Source organism: Juglans microcarpa x Juglans regia, chromosome 3D (genome assembly GCF_004785595.1).
Source record: "Juglans microcarpa x Juglans regia isolate MS1-56 chromosome 3D, Jm3101_v1.0, whole genome shotgun sequence".
Lineage (NCBI taxonomy): Eukaryota > Viridiplantae > Streptophyta > Magnoliopsida > Fagales > Juglandaceae > Juglans > Juglans microcarpa x Juglans regia.
The window spans coordinates 11,199,843-11,221,896 of record NC_054598.1 but is presented as its reverse complement, the minus strand read 5'-3'; the positions used below and the strand labels follow the sequence as shown (position 1 = coordinate 11,221,896).

The window sequence follows — 22,054 nt, the reverse complement described above, 5'->3', positions numbered from 1 at the left end:
ACAAGACTTAAACAAACTTCATCTATAGCAATGTATAAAGCCCAGTTAGAAGCATTATCAAATTGTTTGAGGGGGTTGTCTGACCATCATAAGCTTAGTTGCTTTATGAGTGAGCTAAAAGATTAGATCTGTCTACCCATCTGCATGCTAAATCCCATTAATCTAGGGGCAGCCTTTGCTCTAGCTAAAATCCAAGAGGAGTACCTAGCCTCTACCAGGAGAGTTTTCATGTTTGGCCCAGAAAGACCATTCACACAATCTAGAAATTTTTTACCACATCAATTTTAAGCCTAAATATACATCACCAAATAGAAGAATTTCCTCCATTTCTATGGATGATAAGCGTTGCAAGGGGCTTTGTTACCATTGTGAGGAAAAATGGAACCCAAATCACATGTGTAAATCTCCTAAGATTTATGTGCTACAAGGCCAAAGTGAAGTGGAAGATGTAGGGGGAGTGCGCAGTGAAGAACACGAAGATCATGTGCTGGAAATGGGGGAGGCCTTCAATTCCCTTACCTGCTGTAACCTTGGAGACTGAACCAGAAATTTCTTTATATGCAATCTCCTGAACACCGAGTATTAATAAGATGAGACTCCTAGAAAGAATTGGTCAGGAATAGGTCGTTGTTCTCATCGATTCAGGGAGTACACATGATTTCATTGACTCATCTATTATCTTGAAAACCAAACTCAAAGTCGATACGACTAAGGGCTATCTGTCAAGATAGCTAATGGTGACTTGGTGCAAAGTGAAGGTTATTCCAGTAGTATATGCACCAGCATACAAGGTAACCATTTTTAACCTTCTTTTTACGTCTTATCATTGGGTGGCTGTGATATTGTCTTTGGGGTAAATTGGCTAGTGACTTTAGGCCTGATTATTTGGAATTTCTCGAAGTTGATTATGGAGTTTTCATTTGCTAATACATGGGTTTGTTTAAGGGTGGGAATGGGTTTTTATTACAATTGGTGGGCATCGAGTTGGAACAAAAATCAGACACTGTCTCGAGGGAAATTAAGAGTGTCCTCAACAAATTCCAACAAGTTTTTGATACACCAAAAGGGTTATACCACCCTTTAGGTCTCATGACCATATGATTATTTTGAAAGAAGGCACTTAACCAATTTCAACTAGACCATACCATTACCTGTATTACCAAAAGGCAGAGATTGAGAAAATTATGATGGAACTGTTGTCCACTAGGGTAGTCAGGCCAAGTAATAGTCCTTTTTTATCCCCGGTGTTATTAGTGAGGAAGAAGAATGGTAGTTGGCACCTTTTGTGGATTATAGGGCACTTAACCAAGCCACAATTAAGGATAAGTTCCCTATACTGCTGGACGAGTTATGTGGGGCAGTGATTTTTTCTAAGCTGGATTTGCGGTCCGATTATCACCAGATCAAGGTAGCCCCTGATGATGTGCCCAAAATGGCCTTTAGGACATATGAGGGGTACTATGAGTTTCTTGTGATGCCCTTCGGGCTCACTAACGCCCCCTCTACTTTTTAAGGCCTTTTGAACACCATTTTTCGTCCATTTTTTAGGAAATTTGTGTTGGTTTTTTTTACAACATTTTGGTTTATATTAAATCATCGGAAGAACACTTGGGTCATCTCCAACAAGTTGTAGAGGTCCTGAACAACTACAAACTCTATACTAAACTCTCAAAGTGTAGTTTTGGGGTTGTTGAAATTGATTATTTGGGGCATCTTATCAATTTTGAAGGGGTTAAAGCCGATCCTTCTAAAGTGGTAGCAATGCTGGAATGGCCCACACCAGCCAGTATTAAGTCCCTCCGTGGATTTTTGGGACTAAGGGGTTATTACTGTAAGTTCATAAAACATTATGGTTTAATTGCCACTCCACTCACCCAGCTGTTAAAGAAAAATGCCTTTCTATGGTCTGAAGATGCTAATACAACCTTCCTTGAGCTGAAACAGGCCTTATCATCACCCCCAGTTCTAAGGTTACCAGATTTTTCACACCCTTTCACTATTAAATGTGATGCCAATGGTAGGGGTATTGGAGCAGTGTTAATGCAGTTTAATCAGCCCATTGCCTTCTTGAGTAAGGCCCTAAAGGGTAAAGCCCTCATGTTATCTACATATGAAAAAGGATTTTTTGCAGTGGTAACAACAGTTCAAAAGTAGCGGCCTTACTTATTGGGCCAATCCTTTATTATTAAGACGGACCAACAAGCGTTAAAGTACATATTGGAGCAAAGGGTAGGCACGGGTGCACAACAGAAATGACTTAGCAAATTGCTGGGCTGTGACTTCACTATTGTTTACAAGAAGGGCACGGAGAGCAAGGTAGCAGATGCTTTATCAAGAAAAGGGGAAGAAAAGTCCACACAACCAGGATTATTGGCCATGATTTCATTTCCTAACCCGGATTGGGTTGAGGAATTAAAATCTAGCTATAGTGAATCAGCTAACATGTAAGATTTGATTACTAGACTCTCAAGTAACTCAAATCCACCCAAGGGTTTCCATTTACAACAGGGGTTGCTTATCAAAAATGGCAGAATTGTCATTGTTCCAAATTCTAAGTTTACGACTAAGGTGCTGCATTTTATTCACGATGATCCCTTAATAGGTCATTAGGGATATTTAAAGACGTACCACAGAGCCAAAAGAGACTTTATATGGAAGGGCATGAAGCGTGACACTAAGAAAATGGTGAGGGAATGCCTACTATGTCAGTCAATCAAAAATGAAACTACCACCCTAATAGGGTTACTACAATCCCTGCCCATCCCACAAAAACCTTGGAATGACATTTCTGTGGACTTCATCGAAGGGCTACCTAAGTCTCATGGTTTTGATGTTATTTTGGTGGTGGTGGATCGACTCACTAAACTTGGGCATTTTATAACCCTAGCCCATCCCTACATGACTTCCACTGTGGCTGAATTATTTATGAAACATGTTTTCAAATTACATGGTTTACCTAAATATATTGTTTCTGACAGAGACCTAGTGTTTATTAGCTCTTTTTGGAAGACTCTTTTTACACTGCAGGGATCCTCACTCAACTACAGCTCAGCCTATCACCCTCAGAGTGATGGCCAAATGGAGGCCTTCAACAAGTGCCTCGAGGGCTACCTCAGATGTTATGCGGGAGCAAAGCCTAATCAGTGGGCTCAATGGTTCGCCCTAGCCAAATGGTGGTACAATACGTCCTATCATGCATCTACAAAGCTGACACCCTTTAAATTTGTGTATGGCTACCCCCCCTTAATTTCCTACATTCCAAGGACATCTTTGAATGATTCAGTGGACAAACTCTTACGCACATGTGAAGAAACATTACAGTTACTCAAAGAAAATTTATAGCATGCCCAACAACGCATGAAACATTATGCTAATAAGAAAATAGTGGAACATGAATTCATAGTGGGAGATTGGGTGTACCTTCGCATGCATCCCTAGGCAAGCATCTCTAGCCACCAGACGCAACTTGAAGCTTTCACCCCGCTTCTATGGGACTTTTCAGATCACGAAACGAGTAGGAACTATCGCATATCACCTGGATTTACCCACAATAGCCAAGATCCATCCCACCTTCCACGTTTCATGCTTGAATAAGAAAGTGGGATCCCAGACTCAGCCGTTGTCAACGCTGCCTCCAGTGGATACTCAGGGTGAACTCCTTCCAGAACCGAAGTCCATAGTTGACCCCTCATCCGACACCATAGGAATAAGACATTGACCGAAGTCCTTGTTAAATGGTCTGGGATTTCAAAGGAAGATAACACGTGGGAAAATTTTTGGAGACTTAACACCTTTACCAGCACTAGTTGGGCAAGGTGCTGTAAGGGGGGAGCTTGTTAGAGTCCTCACCAGCGGGATGAGGGTGGTGCGAAGAAACCCTAGAGAAGAGGGATATGCATATGAGGAAAAGGGGAATCTAATCTGTGAAGTCAAATGGAACTGAAGCTAAGTGCAAGTGGTTATGTTAGGGCATCTCGGAACGACATCGTTTGGGAAGAAAGGAAGGAAACGTTGCGTATAAGATAAGAGCTTGTAATAATCTGTGGTGTCTCAACACTGCGTTTCACTTACTTGAAATGCAGTGTTTAAAGGGTTGTGACCCTATCTTTGTTTTATTGTTATTTTTCTCAACATTTGTTGTCATTCATTGTTACTGTTATTTTTCTTATTTAATTCATTACGTTCTGTTAGGATGTCAGATTATATAGAGAGGATGGGGAAAACCTAGAGGGGATCAGAGAATCAAGAACTATCTAGATTAATTTGTGGAGGTTGGGTTGCCTCAAACAGACCCAGGGCTCTTTTCCATTGAATGAAATCTTCTCATCTTTTACATCTTCATCTCTTCTGAAGCTTTATCCTTCATACATCTTCAGTTACGTTACTACTCTTTTAGCAATACACATGCAGGGCCTAACATTTGGTATCCAAAGCCTTCATCCTGATGGCAGACAACACAAGCTCCAGGCAGCAGCTAGAGGCCCTCCAAAAGCAGGTGGATTCACATCAAGAAATCATGCAAAATGTAAATAGAAGGTTAGATCATCTAAATGAAAGATTAGAACTTTGGCATATTTACTAACTTTGGCATCGGAGGTTCCTTGGCCCCAAGACTGCCCTCTCCAAGACGCAATATTTTCCAAGTTGTGCTCAGCTCGCTTTGAAGACCTGAGTTGTCGGAGCATGGCTCAAAGGCATGTGAAACACGACGTTAACAGTGGAACCGTCTGTGGGATTGTAATAGATCTTGCGTGTCCTTCTCATGTCTGCGACAACTTGTTCCAAACAACTCAGGAGAAATATAGGAGACACCATGGAAGCGAGGTTGAAAACCATGGAGGAGTGGGTGACGAAACTAACTGGCGAAGTGGAGACACTCTGCAAAGAGAATGCGGAACTCAAAAAATCCCAACGAGAGCAAGAGGGCGGGGCGGGATCCAGTGACACTGAGCACATGGGATCCCGAAACACACAAGTGGGACCTAACAAGGGAGAGCAGTAGAAAAACATGCAGGAAGAGCTCCGCATCCTCAAAGGGAAGTATGAGGAAATAGCAAGGAAAGTGGATACGTCGTCAAGGGTAGACTAGTTGCTCACAAGCATGGGTCTACCCTATATTGAAGAACTAATGGCGGTTCCTTTGCCACCAAAATTTAGAGTCCCCGCCATGGAAATGTATGATGGAGGAAGGGACCCCCTCGAGCACCTGGAAACTTTCAGGGCTCACATGACACTGCATGGCTTCTCCAGCAAAATAGCTTGCAAGGCGTTTCCACTGACCCTGAAGGGGTTAGCGCGTGTATGGTTTTGGTCACTAGCACCTAAATGGGGGACAGCTTCGACGAGCTAGCCAGACTGTTCCTAACCCAGTTCATGTCCAGTCAGAGGAGGAGACGTTCGGCTGCGTACCTCCTCACTATAAAACAAACGGAGGATGAAAGCTTGCAGTCCTACTTGGCCCAACTCAACAAAGAATGCATGACCACCGATGACTAAAACGAGACGATAACCTTGGCGGTGCTCCTGGGAGGCATCTGGTCGCACTCCCACTTTATGGCAGAGCTAGCCAGACGGACTCCCGCGACATTACAGGAATTTATGGACTAGGCCGACAACTTCATCAACTCGAAAGACACTCTACGAGTGTTGATAGAGCCGTGGAGGAAGGAAATAGAGCAAGCAGAGTGGAAAGAGAAGGCCCCAACTAAGGCCAAGTCCCACAAGAAAGGGGAGAAGGGCTCTCAGGAGAAGTGGCAGAAGGAAGTCCCAGTAAAAGGACTCGGACCAAGGTACAACCGGCCCACATTCACCATTCAAAAGCAGGATGACCGAGGAACAATGCGCCGCTACTACACGTACCATCGGTCCACCTCACACAATACTGAAGACTGCTTCTCCCCGGGAGGAAGGAAGGAATATGCAAAACAGTAAAGGCGCCGCTGCTCTCTAGCCAGAAGACAAGAGCAAGAGAGCAGGAGAAGATCGAGGGAAAGGAGTTGGGACCGAGGTGACCAGCGCAGACGGGCGAACAACCATGGGCCACCACCAAGTCATCCCCATTCGCTACCAAGGCAACCACCCCTCGGGGAAACTTGAACCATAACTAAAGGGTTCACAGGGCATCACCTCTTCGAGCAGGAAAGCATATACCAAGCAGGCCCGATACTACGAGATATACTCGGCTGAGTATCATCCCACCAACAAAGAAGGGGTGACCCATGACGACGCCCTAGTGGTCACAATGCTCATCGCCAACTTCACCACCCGCAAAATCCTCATTGACAACGGGAGCTGCGCAAACATCATGTTCTGGGAGGCCTTCGTCAAGATGGGTATTGAGGCCTTCGGCTACTACCAGCCCCAATGCCATTAAAAGGTTTCTCCAGAAGTATTGTCTAGTCGGTGGGAACCATCACCTTATCCGTCCTGTGGGGAGTAGCCCCCGCACGACCCCTGTTATGGTCAATTTTCTGGTAGTGAAAACTTCGTCAGCATACAACGCCATCATCGGGAGGCCTACCCTCAACAACTTAAGGGTCGTCACGTTGACCTACCACTTCAAAATGAAGTTCCCAACCCCCCAAGGAGTAATGGAAGTCCAATGAGAGCAGGTATCGGTGAGGGGAATGCTACGTCCAGAAGCTGAAGCAGAAAGATGAAGGGCTCGTCTTGAATGGCAACAACGGAATAAGGTAGGCCAGACACCATTGAAGAAACTGCGGCAGACCTCCGACTACACCTCACCCTACCATTTTTTAGGGGGGAAGGGGTGGTGCGCTACTATGGAGGGAAGGATGGACGATGACCTCCCCAAAACGGGATACCGAGTCCTTTAATTCTATAACATCTCTTCACCTAGCTTGTACTTTCCGTTTTACTTAATAAAAATGCGACATTTCAGAAATATGCAAAACACCTGCTCCACAATTTCATATTACTAATAAGGCGCCAACAATAAAATGCACTGCAACGAAATCTACGGCAACAAAATCATCAACAGATTACCTCTCCATGGGGCACCATAGGGAAATGTAGGCCCAAGGATTGTCTTATCCCTCCGTAGCAGAGTGTGGGTCAACCTTTGGTGGCCCGAAAATGAAAATTTACCTTTCTTGCAGACGTTAATAGAAAGGTGCGGGTTCAATCACAAACTTCCCAAATAACTTACCTCCTCGTAGGATACTATAGGGAAAGGTCGGCCTAAAGGTGGCCTTATCCCTCCCGTGGGGGAGAGCAGGATCGGCCTCACAGCTCCCTGAATAAACTAGCCCGACCTCCACAACAACGAAGAGTGGGATCAGCACTAGCCTGACCCAACACTTACATTTCTTGTAAAATATGTGAATCAGAAACAGAGAACTAGAGATTTGAGAAAGGATTCTTGGAGAAAATCAATGTGATTTCTCGTTGAAATTGTATTGAATTGCTTGAGAATTAAATGTTGTACATCACTACTATTTATATACACGAATTGGCAATGTAAGCCATCTGACTTTAACTAACTTTAACTAATTTAACTGTCATATAACAACTTTCTCATCTTCTGAGTTTGGCTTCACGTGACTTTAACTCTAATGCTTTAATTTGCTCTTGTATATTCCAACACCCCCATTCAAGAGGGGAATGGATATTGATCATTCCCATCTTGTGGATCAAATGATGGAAACTTAGAGAGCCAAGTGGTTTAGTCAGTATGTCTGCCAGTTGATGTTTAGAGGGGATATGAATGATTTTGATCAGTCCTTCTTGCAATTTTTCTCGAACCAGATGGCAATCTAGCTGGATGTGTTTTGTCCTTTCATGTTGAACATGATTTGATGCAATCTCAGAAGCTGGTTTGCTGTCAGTATAGAGCAAAACAACTTGTGGATGGGGAATGTGCAAGTAAGCCAGTAGATAGATTAACCATTGAAGTTCACATGTGGTAGAGGCTAGAGCTCTATATTCAGACTCAGCTGAGGATCGACTAACAGTTGGTTGTTTCTTTGACTTCTATGAAATGAGAGAGTTTCCAATAAAGACTGTGAAGCTAGTGATACTTCTTCTAGTGTCAATACATCCACCCCAGTCACTGTCTGAATGGGCTTTTAAGTGAAGAGGAGAATTTGCAGACATAAAAATGCCCTGACCTGGTGTTGCTTTGATGTACCTAAGGACCCTCTCAGCAGCTTGAAGGTGCTTGGTACTAGGATTAGCCATGAATTGGCTTAATGCTTGAACTGAGTAAGATAGGTCAGGTCTTGTTATAGTAAGGTACAATAGACAACCAACAAGTCTTCTATATAATGCAGGATCTGACAGAGGAGCAGATGAATCATTAGCATTAAGCTTTAAGGTAGATTCCATAGGAAAAGCTACAGGTTTGCATCCTAAAAATCCATTGTCTTACAAGATGTCCAAAGCATACTTGCATTGGCACAAAGAAATGCCTTCGGCTGATCTGGCCACTTCAATCCCCAAAAATATTTCAGTTCCCCCAAATCTTTTATTGTAAAAGAGTCATGTAAAAACTGTTTAACAGTAGCTATTTCATCAAGATTATCGGATGCTATGATGACATCATCAACATAGATCAAAAGTGCCACAAAACTGGTTAAATTGTGTCTGATGAATAAAGAGGAATTAGACTTTGCTTGTCTGAAACCAAACTGAAGCAAGGAGGATGACAGTTTAGAAAACCACTATCTTGAGGCCTGTTTGAGACCATATAGACTCTCTTTGAGTTTGCAAACTCTAGGATCAATTGGTGAGGAGTACCCTGGTGGCAGCTGCATGTATACCTCTTCATTCAAGTCTCCATGGAGGAAAGCATTGTTTACATCAAGTTGATGTAAATGCTAATGCTTAATGGCAGCAATTGATAATAAAGTGCGTACTATTATCATCTTAGCCACAGGTGAGAATGTATCAAATAAATCAAGGCCTTCTTGTTGAGTGTACCCCTTTGCCACCAATCTAGCCTTGTATCTTTCAATTGTGCCATCAGCTTTGTATTTAACACGATAAACCCACTTACATCCTATTGCAGTCTTATTTGGAGGTAGAATTGCAAGTTCCCAAGTTTTATTTAATTCAAGAGCTTTAATCTCATCTGACATGGCAGTTTGCCATTGAGGATGTGAGCTAGCTTGTTTGAAGGTTCGAAAGTAAAAGACAAAGCAGAAGAAAAAGCTCTATGTTTAGGAGACAACTTGGTAGTGGAAAGAAAATGTGCAATAGAATATGGCTTACCAGGAGAAGGAAGACAGCAATTGAAAAATGCTTGAAATGTTGAAGCAGGCTTGACTATATTACCACAATAAAAATTCTGCAAATATGGAGGAGGATTCCTTACTCTCTCAGATCTTTTATTATTTATAGGTTCATGGTTAATTTGGGAAATGAGAGATGCTGTAATTTCAGGAGATGAATTGGAAGGTGTTGTAATCTAAGAAGGTATGTAATCTGATTCATGAATTTTAGGAGGTGTTGCAATTTTAGATAAGGGTGAGATATGAGGTACTATTGTTTCAGAAGATAAAATGGGAGAAACTGTAATATCAGAAGAGGAAATGGAAGGTACTGAGAAGTCATATAGTGAAGGAAAATCAGGAAATACAAAAGGTATGTGATTGGTGTTTGGTATGGAAGGAAAAACGGATTCATGAAATGTAACATTTCTAGAAACAAAAATTTTAAGAGTAAGAAGATCAAGCACCTTATATCCTTTGATATTAGGTGGATAACCAAGGAACAAACATTTTGAGGCTCTAGGTTGAAATTTTCCTCGATTGTTTTGGATAGTGCTAGCAAAGCACAAGCAACCAAAAACTTTGAGATAGTTGTATGCAGGTGGTTTTTGAAAAAGAAGGGCATAAGGTGTATTGTTTTCTAGCACAGGTGAGGGAATTCGATTAATGAGATGTGTGGCAGTTAACACACACTCACTCCAATATGATAAAGGTAATTTCGATTGAAAAATGAGGGCTCTAGCTACATTTAACAAGTGCTGGTGTTTTCTTTCAACTCTGCCATTTTGCTCAGGAGTTTCTACACATGATAGTTGATGAATCATGCCATATTTTTTATAAAGAGTAAGCATGTTGAATTCTTGGCCATTATCTGTTTTAAGTGTTTGGATTTGGGTATTAAATTGAGTTTGAACATAAGCAATGAAGTTGATAAGTAAGGATCTAGTTTCTGATTTTTTTTTTCATCAGATAAAGCCAAGTGAAACGTGTATGGTCATCTACAATTGTAAGAAAGAATCTGTAACCAGAATGAGAAATGGTTGAGAATGGACCCCAAATGTCACAATGCACTAATTGGAAAGCTTTATTTGCATTGTTTTGTGATACAGGAAAAGATAGTTTCTTTTGTCGAGCTAGAGGACAAATCTCACAAACATGCTTGTGAGATGATTTTATAGAATGATCAATGGAACTGATGATTTTCAATCTGGCAGGAGAAAGATGTCCCAACGAGAATGCCATATGTCAGGACTGATGGTAGATGTGTTAGCCAAAAAAGAGTTGTTTGAGTCAGGTAATCCCTTCTGTGTGTTAGCAGGAAAATTAATGAGGTGGTATAGGCCAGCTCTAACTTCAGCAAGCCCAATCATCTTCCATTTGTTGAGATCCTGCAAGACACATTTAGATTGAAAAAGAAACAAAGCAATAGAGTTTTCTTTAGTCAATCTTGAAGCAGAGATAAGATTGATATGAAAAGAAGGAATGTAGAGAGCATTATGTAGCACCAAATCAGAAGAGAGTTTGACAGTCACTGTAAAACTGATAGGAACAGATTGACCATTTGGTAATTGAACTGAAGAGGATTTGGTGGGTATTTTTATTGAAGTGAAAAAATGAGGAGAACATATCATATGATCTGTTGCTCCAGTATCAAGTATCCAAGGAGAATTATTTTTCAAAGAATCAGCAGCCAAACATGAGGTAAAGTGGTTACCTGATGTGGAGACAGTATTGACTGCATGATTAGGATTAATAGATGAAGTAGACAAGCTATTAGCAAGAGTGATGCGATTCTGTATTTGCTCTTGAGAAAAATGTATGTTTGGGATGTTTGAGTTTTGCTCCAAAGAAGATGCACTGTTTGCATTGGGCAATCGTGTTGAATTGAATCTTTTTCCTCGAGGGTCTTTCCACCCTGGTGGATAATCTATGATCTGAAAACACTTGTCAGTAAGGTGTCCAGAGAATCCACAATGGGAACAAGTAACATCAGGTTTTCCTTTGAGTTTGCTGAACTTAGAGACATTGGAAAAGATCTGTCTGGGTGGTTGTGCAACGGCCATAGCATGAGAATCAAGAGGAAGCCCTACTGCATTTGTTAAAGATCTTTGACTTTCTTCTTAAAACAACAAAGAAAAGACCTTCCCCATTGATGGTAAAGGAGAAAGAAGTAGTTGACTTCGAATGGCTGAATAAGAGTCATGTAAACCAACCAAGAACTTCATCACATAGTTAGCTTGCTGGCGATCAGCAAGATTCTTTAAGATGGCACAAGTACAAGTATTCATGATTCCACAAGTACATTTAGGAAGGGGGTGATAGCTAATGTATTCATCCCATAAAGTTTTGAAATCACTAAAATATTCAGTGATTGAGTTTGAACCTTGAGAAATAGAGCTTAAAGACTTCTCTAATGTAAAAACTCTTGGGCCATCACTTCGAAGGTACCTAACCTTTGGTTCATCCCAAATATCAAAGGCAGTATTGAAATAGAGAAGACTTCCCCAAATCTCTTTTGCAATTGAATTCATCAACCAAGATAAAACAAGGTTGTTTGCTCGCAGCCAAGCAACTTGAAGTTTAGCGTTGTCAGGACTGGGTTGAGGCAGACTTCCATCAACAAAGGCAAGCTTGTTCTTTACAGTAAGAGTAATCGAGATCGATCTACTCCAAGCAACATAATTCGCACCATTGAAAATTTCAGAAACAAGAAGAGCTCCAGGGTTATCACAGGGATGCAGATAGTAAGGGCTTGATGAATCATCAGATGGATTCATTGGAGATGAAGCAGTAGATTTTACCATATTGACAGAAGATTCCATATTGGCAGGTGATTCCATAGCAGGAAAAAAAATAGCTAGAAAGATAAAGAAAGGTAAAGAAGGATCAAGAAAACAGTGGAAGTTTGATACTCGATGATACCATGTAAAATATGTGAATCAGAAAAAGAGAACTAGAGATTTGAGAAAGAATTCTTGGAGAAAATCAATGTGATTTCTCGTTGAAATTGTATTGAATTGCTTAAGAATTAAATGTTATACATCACTACTATTTATATACACGAATTGGCATTGTAAGCCATCTAACTTTAACTAATTTAACTGTCATATAACAACTTTCTCATCTTCTGAGTTTGGCTTCTCGTGACTTTAACTCTAATGCTTTAATTTGCTCTTGTATATTCCAACATTTCTTGTGATATCAATGAGTGGGAGCAGGTCCAGTAACAGACTGCCTGAACAACTTAACTCTCCGCGGGACTCAATAGGGAAAGAATAGCCTAAAGGTGGCCTTATCCCTCCCGCAGAGGAGAGCGGATTCTGCCTTCAACGCAGCCCTAAGAACTTACCCTGTCCGCTATCACGGTGAAGAGCGGTCAGCCAATTGCTGTCGAAACTTACCTTCCCGCGAGATACCATAAGGAAAGGTAGGCCTTAAGGTTGCCTTGTCCCTCCCGCGACGGAGTGCGGGTTATTCCTCAACTATCTGAAATTAAAGAATATACCTTCCTGGTAAGTGTCTACAAGCGGGAAAGGGTACAGTAACAAACTATCCGAATAACTTACATCTCCGCATAATACAAGGGAAAAGGTTTGCCCAAGAGTGGCCTTATCTCCCCACGGAGAAGAGTGGGATTGGCCATTGCTGCAACTCGAAAACTTACTCCGACCTCCACTATGAGTGAAGAGTGGGTCTAGCACCAGCCTGTCTCAAAATGTTACATTTCTCTGTGATATCAATGAGTGGGAGTGGGTCCAGTAACAGACGGACTTACCTTCCTACAAAACTCAATAGGGAAAGGTCGGCCTAAAGGTGACCTTATCCCTCCCTTAGAGGAGAACGGGTCCTGCCCTCAAGGCGGCCCGAAGAACTTATCCCGACTCCTATCACGGCAAAAGAGCAGACTGCCCTAATGACAACACGAAGAAGTTACCTCCTTGAGGAACTAAAAGGGGCTGGCTAATTTGAGGTAGCCTGACTTCTCCCCAATGGAGTGCAGATTTAGTCTCACGACTACTCGAAGTAAGACGAATCTACAGAAAGGAAGCAAAGTACCACAAAAAGGCTGCACAAGCATCAGCAAGCAAGAAACAAGTCGAGGTTAAAGACTCGACAAATACCAAGACAAAAGATGCAGGCAAGAGCAACAGCGGCACACAGAAGGTAATAAGTGCGGAACGATGCAAAAAAAAAGGAGAGAAAAAGTACAAGAAGAAATACAACAAGGAAAATACAGAAATAGTACAACCGAATACACAAAACTCTTTTATTAATTATGCAGGATTATAAGGAACAAATTACATCATGAAGTCGCAAAGCTACAAGGAACACATTACAATAAAAGGCCATAGGACTACAAGGAAGAAGTTCATCGTAAAAGCCAAAACCTAGACTGCAAAACGACTAGGAATAATCCAAAGGAGCCAGAATATCTCACTATTCTCGGACCCATCTGAGACAATTAGTTCTTAAAGCAACGACGAAGATAGCGCCAAGAATCAGAACATCTCGGAGTTAACTTCTACTTTAAGAACCGCTTACCAAACAAAAGCCCTTCTCCACTACAACCAAGCAGGCTGCGAGTTAGGTGCAGGTAGCGAGTAAGGAGAAGAGTTTTGAAGTCGAGTCCTATAAGCAAAAGGGTGAGAATGAGTGAGGCACAATAACCAAAAGGGCAAAAACAAAAACAAAGGGTCTAGGACCCTAACAACGAAGGGTTGGCGGTTCCACCCTCTAACCCTCCAGCAGCTGCCTGAGTGCCACCAAAGGACCTGTCGCCCACTAGGGTGTAAAGGATTTATCGGAACCATGAAAGATAGAAGAAAATATAAAGGAACTTTGGAAGGAAAGCAGAGGAAAACAAAGGAACTTGGAACTCAAGCAGTAAAAGCAAGAGTCACAGAATAGGAAAAAAAAAGGGCAGAAGTGAGTATAATGAAATTTCTAACTGGGAGAAGCGCCTTTATACAGGCAGCGAGGACGCTTGGTCTGCCAAGGCGTCATAACTCCATGACTCACCTTGAGTCGCCACGTGTCCCCCTAGAGAACCAGAATCCCTTAATTATTGCAACCACTGCAGAGCATATCCATTGATACGACATGCAAAATTAATGCTAGTAAAGAACGGAGCCATAATACAGAAATCAAAGGGACGTCATTTAATGTGGAAACATAACTAGTGCTGGGTTGCCACGTATGTAAAATAAAAACGGTCACTCAGCGTGTGACCAGGCAAGCCAGGAACTTGACGGGGCATAAATGAAGGAAGAGATAAGAAGAATTCTTCCCAGACCCGTCCAGAAAGAATTAACGGGTAAACTATAAGGGATTTATTCCCATTACTCAGAACCCACTGGGTTTCTAACCATTACCCAGCCCGAGGGTGCTGAATTGTCAACAAGGCAGGTTGGCCTAACAATCTGCAGCCGCTTTCAAAATCGAGAAATTTGCACAAAGAAAAAAAAATGGAAATCAAAATGAAGAGCAAGGAATGGAAAAATCAAACAACAACGGGCAAAAAATCAGTCGCAGCAGCTAAACGCTCCGGTTTGTCTTGTTAAAAACTTGTGTGAATTATGTTTTACTAACGCAATTATTTTATGTGGTGCAAAAATCGACTAGTTTCAACCTGCAAAGTCAACTCCACTAAACGGGAACCCCATCAACAACTTACCTCCCCACGAGGTAAAAAGGGAAAGGTAAGTCTAAAAGGTTGCCTTATCCCTCTCGCGGAGGAGTGCGGCTCGGCTTTTGGCCACCTGAAAACATAATCTTCATCAGCAGAATCTCCACCAATGAAATCTTCATCAAAAGAATCTTCACCAACAGAAACTAACACTCTGACTATGCAGTAGAAAACAAACGAAAATAAAAGAGAAAAGAAAAAAGCGAAGGAAGCCAGCGGGATGGGCAGAGAAACTTCAAAGGTTAAAGCAACTAGCAGGGTCGAAAAGGTCAGACCGGATGCCAGCGGGGTAAGTTGGGGAAACTTCAAAGGTACAGCTAGATACGGCCACCTGAATAACGATTAAAACGATGGTCGTACTCCGAGAATGACTATCCATAGAGAATTAGCATGCACAACATGACCGGCCAGCAGGGTAGGTAGGAGCTCTATTGACCCCATTACCACGGTTCCCCAGGCCGGCCATACAGAAACAAAAGAAGAAAAGGAAAAAGAGACAAAGACGAGACATGACGAACAAGATATGTACATTAGTCAGTGTGAATGTATATACAAACCGCTGAGCAAAAAACACGGAGACGTGTAAAAAAAAAGGTATAAAGAAACAAATAAAATCTAAGTCTCAGCACCAGGAGCATCGATCTCTGCGGCAACAGTAGCAAGGCTAGTTCAACTGCTACAACTATTCTCTCTCCTCTCGCACTTGGGATAAGTCGCCTTGGAGACTTTGATTCAGTTGCTCCAACCGGTCCCTCTCCTCCCGCACCCAAGATAAGTCACCTTGGAGACTTTAATTACACCGCCCAGTAGGGTTTCTCCTCTTCGCACTTTTTCTTGTGCTTCCTCTGGCAAAGCTCCAACTTCCAACTTCTTCACTCTCTTGCGCTCACCCGATAGGTCGAGTCTACTATTCTCTCTCCTTCAAGCTTTCATGAACGACTGTCTCCTGATCATCCACGATGGAAGCTGCAAGATGAGAGGTGCCTTGGCGACATAAAGAAAAGACTAAGAAAAAGGAAAAGAAAAGAAAGTAAAAGGCAGGAAAGAAGCGATCGAACCTCGTGAAAAAAGTCTGATAAGTACTCAGCAACCCGACCAATGGCTTCCTCTCGGCTCCCTTCCAAGGTCAGCTGAAACAAAGAAGGAAGGGCCTCCTCAAGGCCTGCAGACTCGAGCAATCCCGCAGAAACTTCAGCGGGAGCAGGTGGGTCACTACTCAAAATCCCCAGGCCAGGGCTGATCGTAGCATCCAGAAGAAAGTCGTCTCCCACTCAACACTCAGCCCGAGCGAGTGGTTCATCACTTGGACTCTCACTGGCTGCATCACTTACGGAGCCTCCGCCTTCAGAAAACTCCACCTAGACGGGTGGGTTGATGACTAGACTCCCCCTCTCTGGGAATGCGGCCTGGACAAAAGAATCCATAGCAGGACTCTTCGAAACCCCGAGGATGAAAACTTTTGGAGGAGACTTACTTCCTGTATGATCTCCTGCCTCTGCGCAGTTGCTAGAGGTAACCTCCACCCCTTCATCAGCCACCTCAAGAGAATGATTCCCGACGGCCAAGCAGGACGAAGAAGGAGGGGAGATCCGTGAAGAAGAATGTTGTCCCTCATTAGGAGTGGTAGATTCAAAAATGCTTTAAATGAGGGCATCCATCCCAACCTCACCCTCGGACGCCTCAACAATGACCACCGGTAGTGGCACCACCAGAAAATTGCTTGCCGGCCACAACCGAAGTTGGGACCGCCACCGTAATGGGATGGCTGGTCTCCAAAGTAGCCGATCCCTACATTAACGGGTCCTATACCCCGGGAAGAGGCCTATCCTTGACCTGAACACTCTCCCGACGAGCTTTCTTCCCCATATCCGATAAAAGAAGGTCTTAGGGGCACTTCCAAAGTGGAACAGCCTATGGCCGCGTAGCAACCAACCTATCATCCGAAGGAAGTGTCCCAGGGGAGGCAGAGAACTCCTTAGACTCTCCTCAGAAAGGAGGACCTCGGAGAAAACACTGTTGGGATGGTTTTACACCCATTCCAGCACGATTGCAAGATGATTCGCTTTGTAAGGAGTGGTTGTTGGACGCACAACCTTACCTTCTGGAATTTTTCCCCAGTCTGTTCTTATAGGAAACTCTTGGCGATTCACCTGGCCCACAGGAAACTTCCTCCCGTGGCCAGATACAAAGAAGAATTTGAGAGACCAGTCTTTCACCTTACAGTATTGCGGCTCCAAGGTGACTAGAGCATGGGATGCCTTGAAGTTGCATACATTCCCCTTTAGGCGTAACACCCTGTGGGCAAGAAGAAACTCACGGCTAGTAAGATCTGCGTCGTCCAGAAAGGATTCCAACAAAACCCGCTGCTAGATAATGCTGCAGCAAATCAATAATCTCCAGGCATTTGGATGCAATTGGGAAGGGGTCAAGCCGAGGCAGTCCAGAAGGTCACAGATAGGGTGAGGGAACGACAATCTCAAGCCGCATGAAAACATGGAAATGTATAGGGCTACCTTACTGGAATGGCCCTCTACATCAACAGCGCCCTCGTTGGTGCCAGGAACTTAGAAGAAAACAGACTCTAGTACTTGGAAAGTAAGGGCTAAGGAGGCCAGCATTGATTTGTTGGTAGTCGAGTGTCATCCGCTACCCAAAAACAATGACCCAATGTCAGCAGAGCCCCCACCGGACACGTTAGGTTGAACAGATTTTTCAGAAGCCATCACCGCCAGAAAATGAAGTAGCAAAGATTACTGGTCGAAGAGAAGAAAAATTAAAAGAATTAGAATGGCAGGATAATCACAACGTAGTGGGCAGAAATCAGGTCTCACTCCCACGTTTTATAAAAAGAAGGTGGCGGTTAGACTCCCATGAATCATAGCGACAAGGATACTCATGGTTTCGATTTTAGGTAATGTGGTTTACAAAGCGACACTGGCGTGAACGGCCGTCTAACACCTCTTCATTAATGAGGTTGAAAAGATGTTATGAAAAGGTGAGCCCATCATAGAAGACAGGAACGCCATCAAAAATGCCAACCTGCAGAAGCCTCCCGGACCTTAGAAAACCTAAGTAAGGTTCTCGGCCTTTGTAAGAAAGCAGGATCAAATCATGATAAATTTCTACCGTACTTGTTTGATGAGAATTAGCGGGATAACTGTAAGGGGTTTTCCACTCAAGGCCTAAGAGACCTAATTAAGCCTGGCCCGGAGGAACTCTGAATAGTTCTTTGAACAATGCGTTACATTTACGTACCATCAATGCTAATATTGAGATGTTTGGCACGCTGAAAGAAATAACTTATTAGTCCTTCTACTCTAGGCATTATTTTTTTAAAAAAAAAATAATAATAATTAAGAAATACTCATGGTAACCATCCGAGCAGATAAAATTAGTAATATTATTCGTGAACGTATTGAGCAATATAATAGAGAAGTAAAGGTTGTAAATACCTGTACCGTACTTCAAGTAGCCGACGACATTGCCCGTATTTATGGTCTTGGTGAAGTAAAGGCAGGTGAATTAGTAGAATTTGAGGAGGGTACAATAGGCATTGCTTTGAATTTGGAATCAAATAATGTTGGTGTTGTATTAATGGGTGACGGTTTGATGATACAAGAAGGAAGTTCTGTAAAAGCAACAGGAAGAATTGCTCAAATACCAGTAAGTGAGGCTTATTTAGGTCGTGTTATAAATGCCCTAGCTAAACCTATTGATCGTCGAGGGGAAATTTCAGCTTTTGAATCTCGGTTAATTGAATCCCCTACTCCTAGAAAGCCATTAACTCGGCCCACTAGGAGGCTCCTCTGTACATGACCTGTATGAGGGATGGTACTGCAGAGGATGAGACTCGTCGATCTGAGGACCCCTCGAGGAGTGTCCACTCCTCGAGTGCCTGCCCGCACAACATGCATAATAAATGGGGAACTGTTGATCTACTGACAAATAAAGCATGAACGAACCAGAAGGAAGGCAGACTGAAAGGAGGAGGCTGGAGAACCACACCGCATTAATGGTTACGCTACCCGGACAACACGTCACATTAATGACACCGTCGCAGAGCCACGCTGCATTTAAAAATTTTGACCAAAGGAAGAGTACGGGGAATGTGACTTTCATGAAAGAAGGCATGGTCTGCTCCTCATCCCTGTAATATAAATAACAACTTCCAAGTACGAGAAAAGCTCTATGATCCCTAGACTTTCTTACTTATTTACTACACTTCAAAAATATTTACTAACTTTAGCATTAGAGGTTCCCCGGCTTCAAGGCCGCCCTCTCCAAATTGCAGTATTTTCTACGTTGTGTAGGGCTCGCCTTGAAGACCTGAGTTTTCAGAGTTTGATTCAAAGGCGTGTGAAACACGACGTTAACAATATGCATGATGATATTAATGCTCATCAATTGGAAAACAAGTTTACTTGTATGGGGGCCGGATCGATCGAGGGAATTAATTAATACCTTATCATATTTCTTCATGATCTTTGAAAATGCCAGCGTATTCAAGAAGCTGCAAGTATCAATATTCAAAGAAAAATATTTAATTTTCTACATAAATGAAAGGAAAAACAAGTAAAGCCAACCAGATCTGAATAAACTAGCATTAATATCGATTACCTATAGCTTTTTAGAAGCCGTAGCTTCTGGTAAAATTCAACAAAAGCCCGCTTAAGTAGTTCTTCAACTTTCTTCAGATTTTCCCTGCTGAAATTCAGCTCTGTCTGCATAGGATAAGGGAGGAAGCTCTTAATGGTGGAACGGGGAGTCTCCAGTGTGTTGTTTATTTTCACGCGATTAAGTACTTCCAGAGGAGCTGGTCTACTACTGGCCGACGGCCTGATGCTATTCGGCTTCTTTTCTTGAACCTTTCGGTTGACAACTTTAAAGGTCTCCAGCTCGTCGTGATCTTTATCCTGATCACTGGATTCATCTGCTTGTCCATGGCTACTCGATCCACCCTCTTCAATCACATCCATGGACATGGGAAGTGTTCTTCCTGCGTAATTGAAATCAAACTTTTACCCTTTATGTTTCAGCTAAAAGTAAGAGAAATGGTTTCAATTTCTACGTACTGATCACACTCCAAAAAGAGAAAAACTGCACTAGACTACCATATAATATATATATATATATATATATATATATATATATATATATATATATATATATATAGCTTCGTTACATAAATTTACAAAACTTACTGCTGCTTGCTCTAACCCCTCTCGGTGTTGAAGCCGACAATGCTGCTGCAGAAGCTGCAACATCTGAAGCAAGACGAGTCATCTCTACTGATCTATCAAACCAACCTTGAGGATTCTCCACTTTTATTCTAAATGCAATGAAAGCATCCATTTGCTTATTCAGCAGATTGGCTTCATTCATCACCTCCTCCACCTTAGACCTGTAAAATTTGTCCACTTTATTGAATTCATCGTCAAGCCTCCTGAAGTAAACCAACTCATACTCTCCCCCTTCGTCGTCGGACATTAGAAACGTAGTCTGATAGCTTAGGGAGCCATCTTGGTTCACTGAGTTGACGAGAATGGCTTGGCTGTCAATGTCATCAGGAGTGGATGGGCTCATGGGGTGGTTGTTGTATCTTTGCGTAAGGCCGCTAAAAGCTCTGTAGAGTGTGAGCTTTCGCTTTAGGCTGGCCAGGGTACTGCAGGCCGGTGGCTGGTTTCTTTGCTTGAAGCGTAGGATGTCTTTCAACAAGGTTTTGAGGTTTCCATAATCCATGTATGCTTTTTGCCATTCGGGCACCATCTGTGCCGTGAATTCCTTCCCGAATTTCATGGTTCTTTGCTCCTGCAAATGAAGCAGCAGTACTACTTCATGAGCTGCTGGAGAGTCTGGTTTAATGAGCTGTGTGAGATCACAACGATCCCTCGATGATAATTAAGTGCCATCTCAGATCGATACAGATTGATTTATATATACGTGCTGGCCAGGAGGCAGGAACGACCCTTTCAACTCATGATGTTTTGTTCCTCGAAAATCCATGCATCAAAATTTCAATCGGAGGAGCAGACATGTGTTGTCTAGGTCAACTCCCAAAGATCATAGAGAGATCAGATCTGAGAGTATGCAAAATTTTCATACATCCCAAATATGATATTACATACATAACCAAATCTTACATAATGTTGATGATCTCTACGATCAGCAAATTAATGAAAATAGTACACATAATAAAATTCAACATAAATTGTGATCAATGTTAGGTACAACAAGATTCAGAACGAACGTCTCAGTGAAGTCTAGCTAGCTACCTACTAATTATTGTGATCATTTTCGCTGGGTTCAATAAATTGTGCGTACTATGATCGATCATCCATTTAGTCGATTTGTACGTTGTAGACTCTAAGCAATTAATTTGGTTTAATTTGAATTGAAATATAAAGGTTTATTTAGGGATTAGAGAGAAGTAGTGTTCATGTTGTAACTAAAAAGATGCCACACAAATAAATATAAATTGATAAATGATATTTATTTTATAATAAAAATAATTTTATTCAAACTCATGCAGACCTGCAGATTGGATTTTTCTTCTTCTGCATGTTCTTCTTATTAATTTGTAGGTAACCAGATCTCCAAATTGTTAAAAGGTCACAAACTAAAAAGCCCAAGGCCTAGATAGCTCGCCTTCCAAAAAAAAAAAAAAAAAGAAGAAGAAGAAAAAAAAAAAAAGAAATAAAAAATGCCTTATTTAGATGTTGAGATAAAAAAAAAATTGTGAATAATAGGGAAATTGTTTAAATTAAGATATTTTAGGAAATTTTGAGAAATAATAGAAAAAATAAAATTAAAATATTATAAAGTTAAAATATTATTATAATATTATTTTTATTTTTAGATTTGAAAAAGTTAAATTTTTTTTTGTGTTTTGCTTAGAAGTTTGGAAAACTTATAATGATTAAGTAATGATTAGATGAAGATTTTAAAAATTTGACATTTAAAAGTATTTTTATTTGAGTGATGTTGGAATATTGGGATGAGATGACATTTCTCAAACGGGGCCTCTTTGTAATTAAAAAATGATCATACTCATTATCGATCACCACATCATTTCTTTTGGATTTTTTTATTTTAAAGAGGACGGTACCCTAAGTTTATTGATAACACTCATATGTAATGG

At 41.8% G+C, this 22,054-nt stretch overlaps 1 protein-coding gene and 1 long non-coding RNA gene across 3 annotated transcripts in view; one reads left to right on the top strand and one right to left on the bottom strand.

The window, feature by feature from the left end:
- Window positions 1-20,998, bottom strand: part of LOC121254672 (phosphate transporter PHO1 homolog 3-like) — a 30,799-nt gene extending 9,801 nt beyond the window's left edge. For both annotated transcript variants that reach the window (XM_041154796.1, XM_041154797.1), the window contains exons 1-3: window positions 20,118-20,998; window positions 19,534-19,912; window positions 19,378-19,426 (exon numbers count right to left, since the gene is read on the bottom strand). In XM_041154796.1, the coding sequence (XP_041010730.1) occupies window positions 19,378-19,426; window positions 19,534-19,912; window positions 20,118-20,712 (1,023 nt within the window). In that variant the 5' untranslated portion in view covers window positions 20,713-20,998. The remainder of the gene's footprint in view (window positions 1-19,377; window positions 19,427-19,533; window positions 19,913-20,117) is intronic.
- LOC121254673 lies at window positions 5,259-18,339 on the top strand. The gene is made up of 3 exons (XR_005938690.1): window positions 5,259-5,268; window positions 9,747-9,753; window positions 18,129-18,339. It is a non-coding gene; the product is annotated as an uncharacterized LOC121254673 (long non-coding RNA).
- Window positions 20,999-22,054: the final 1,056 nt, after the last annotated feature.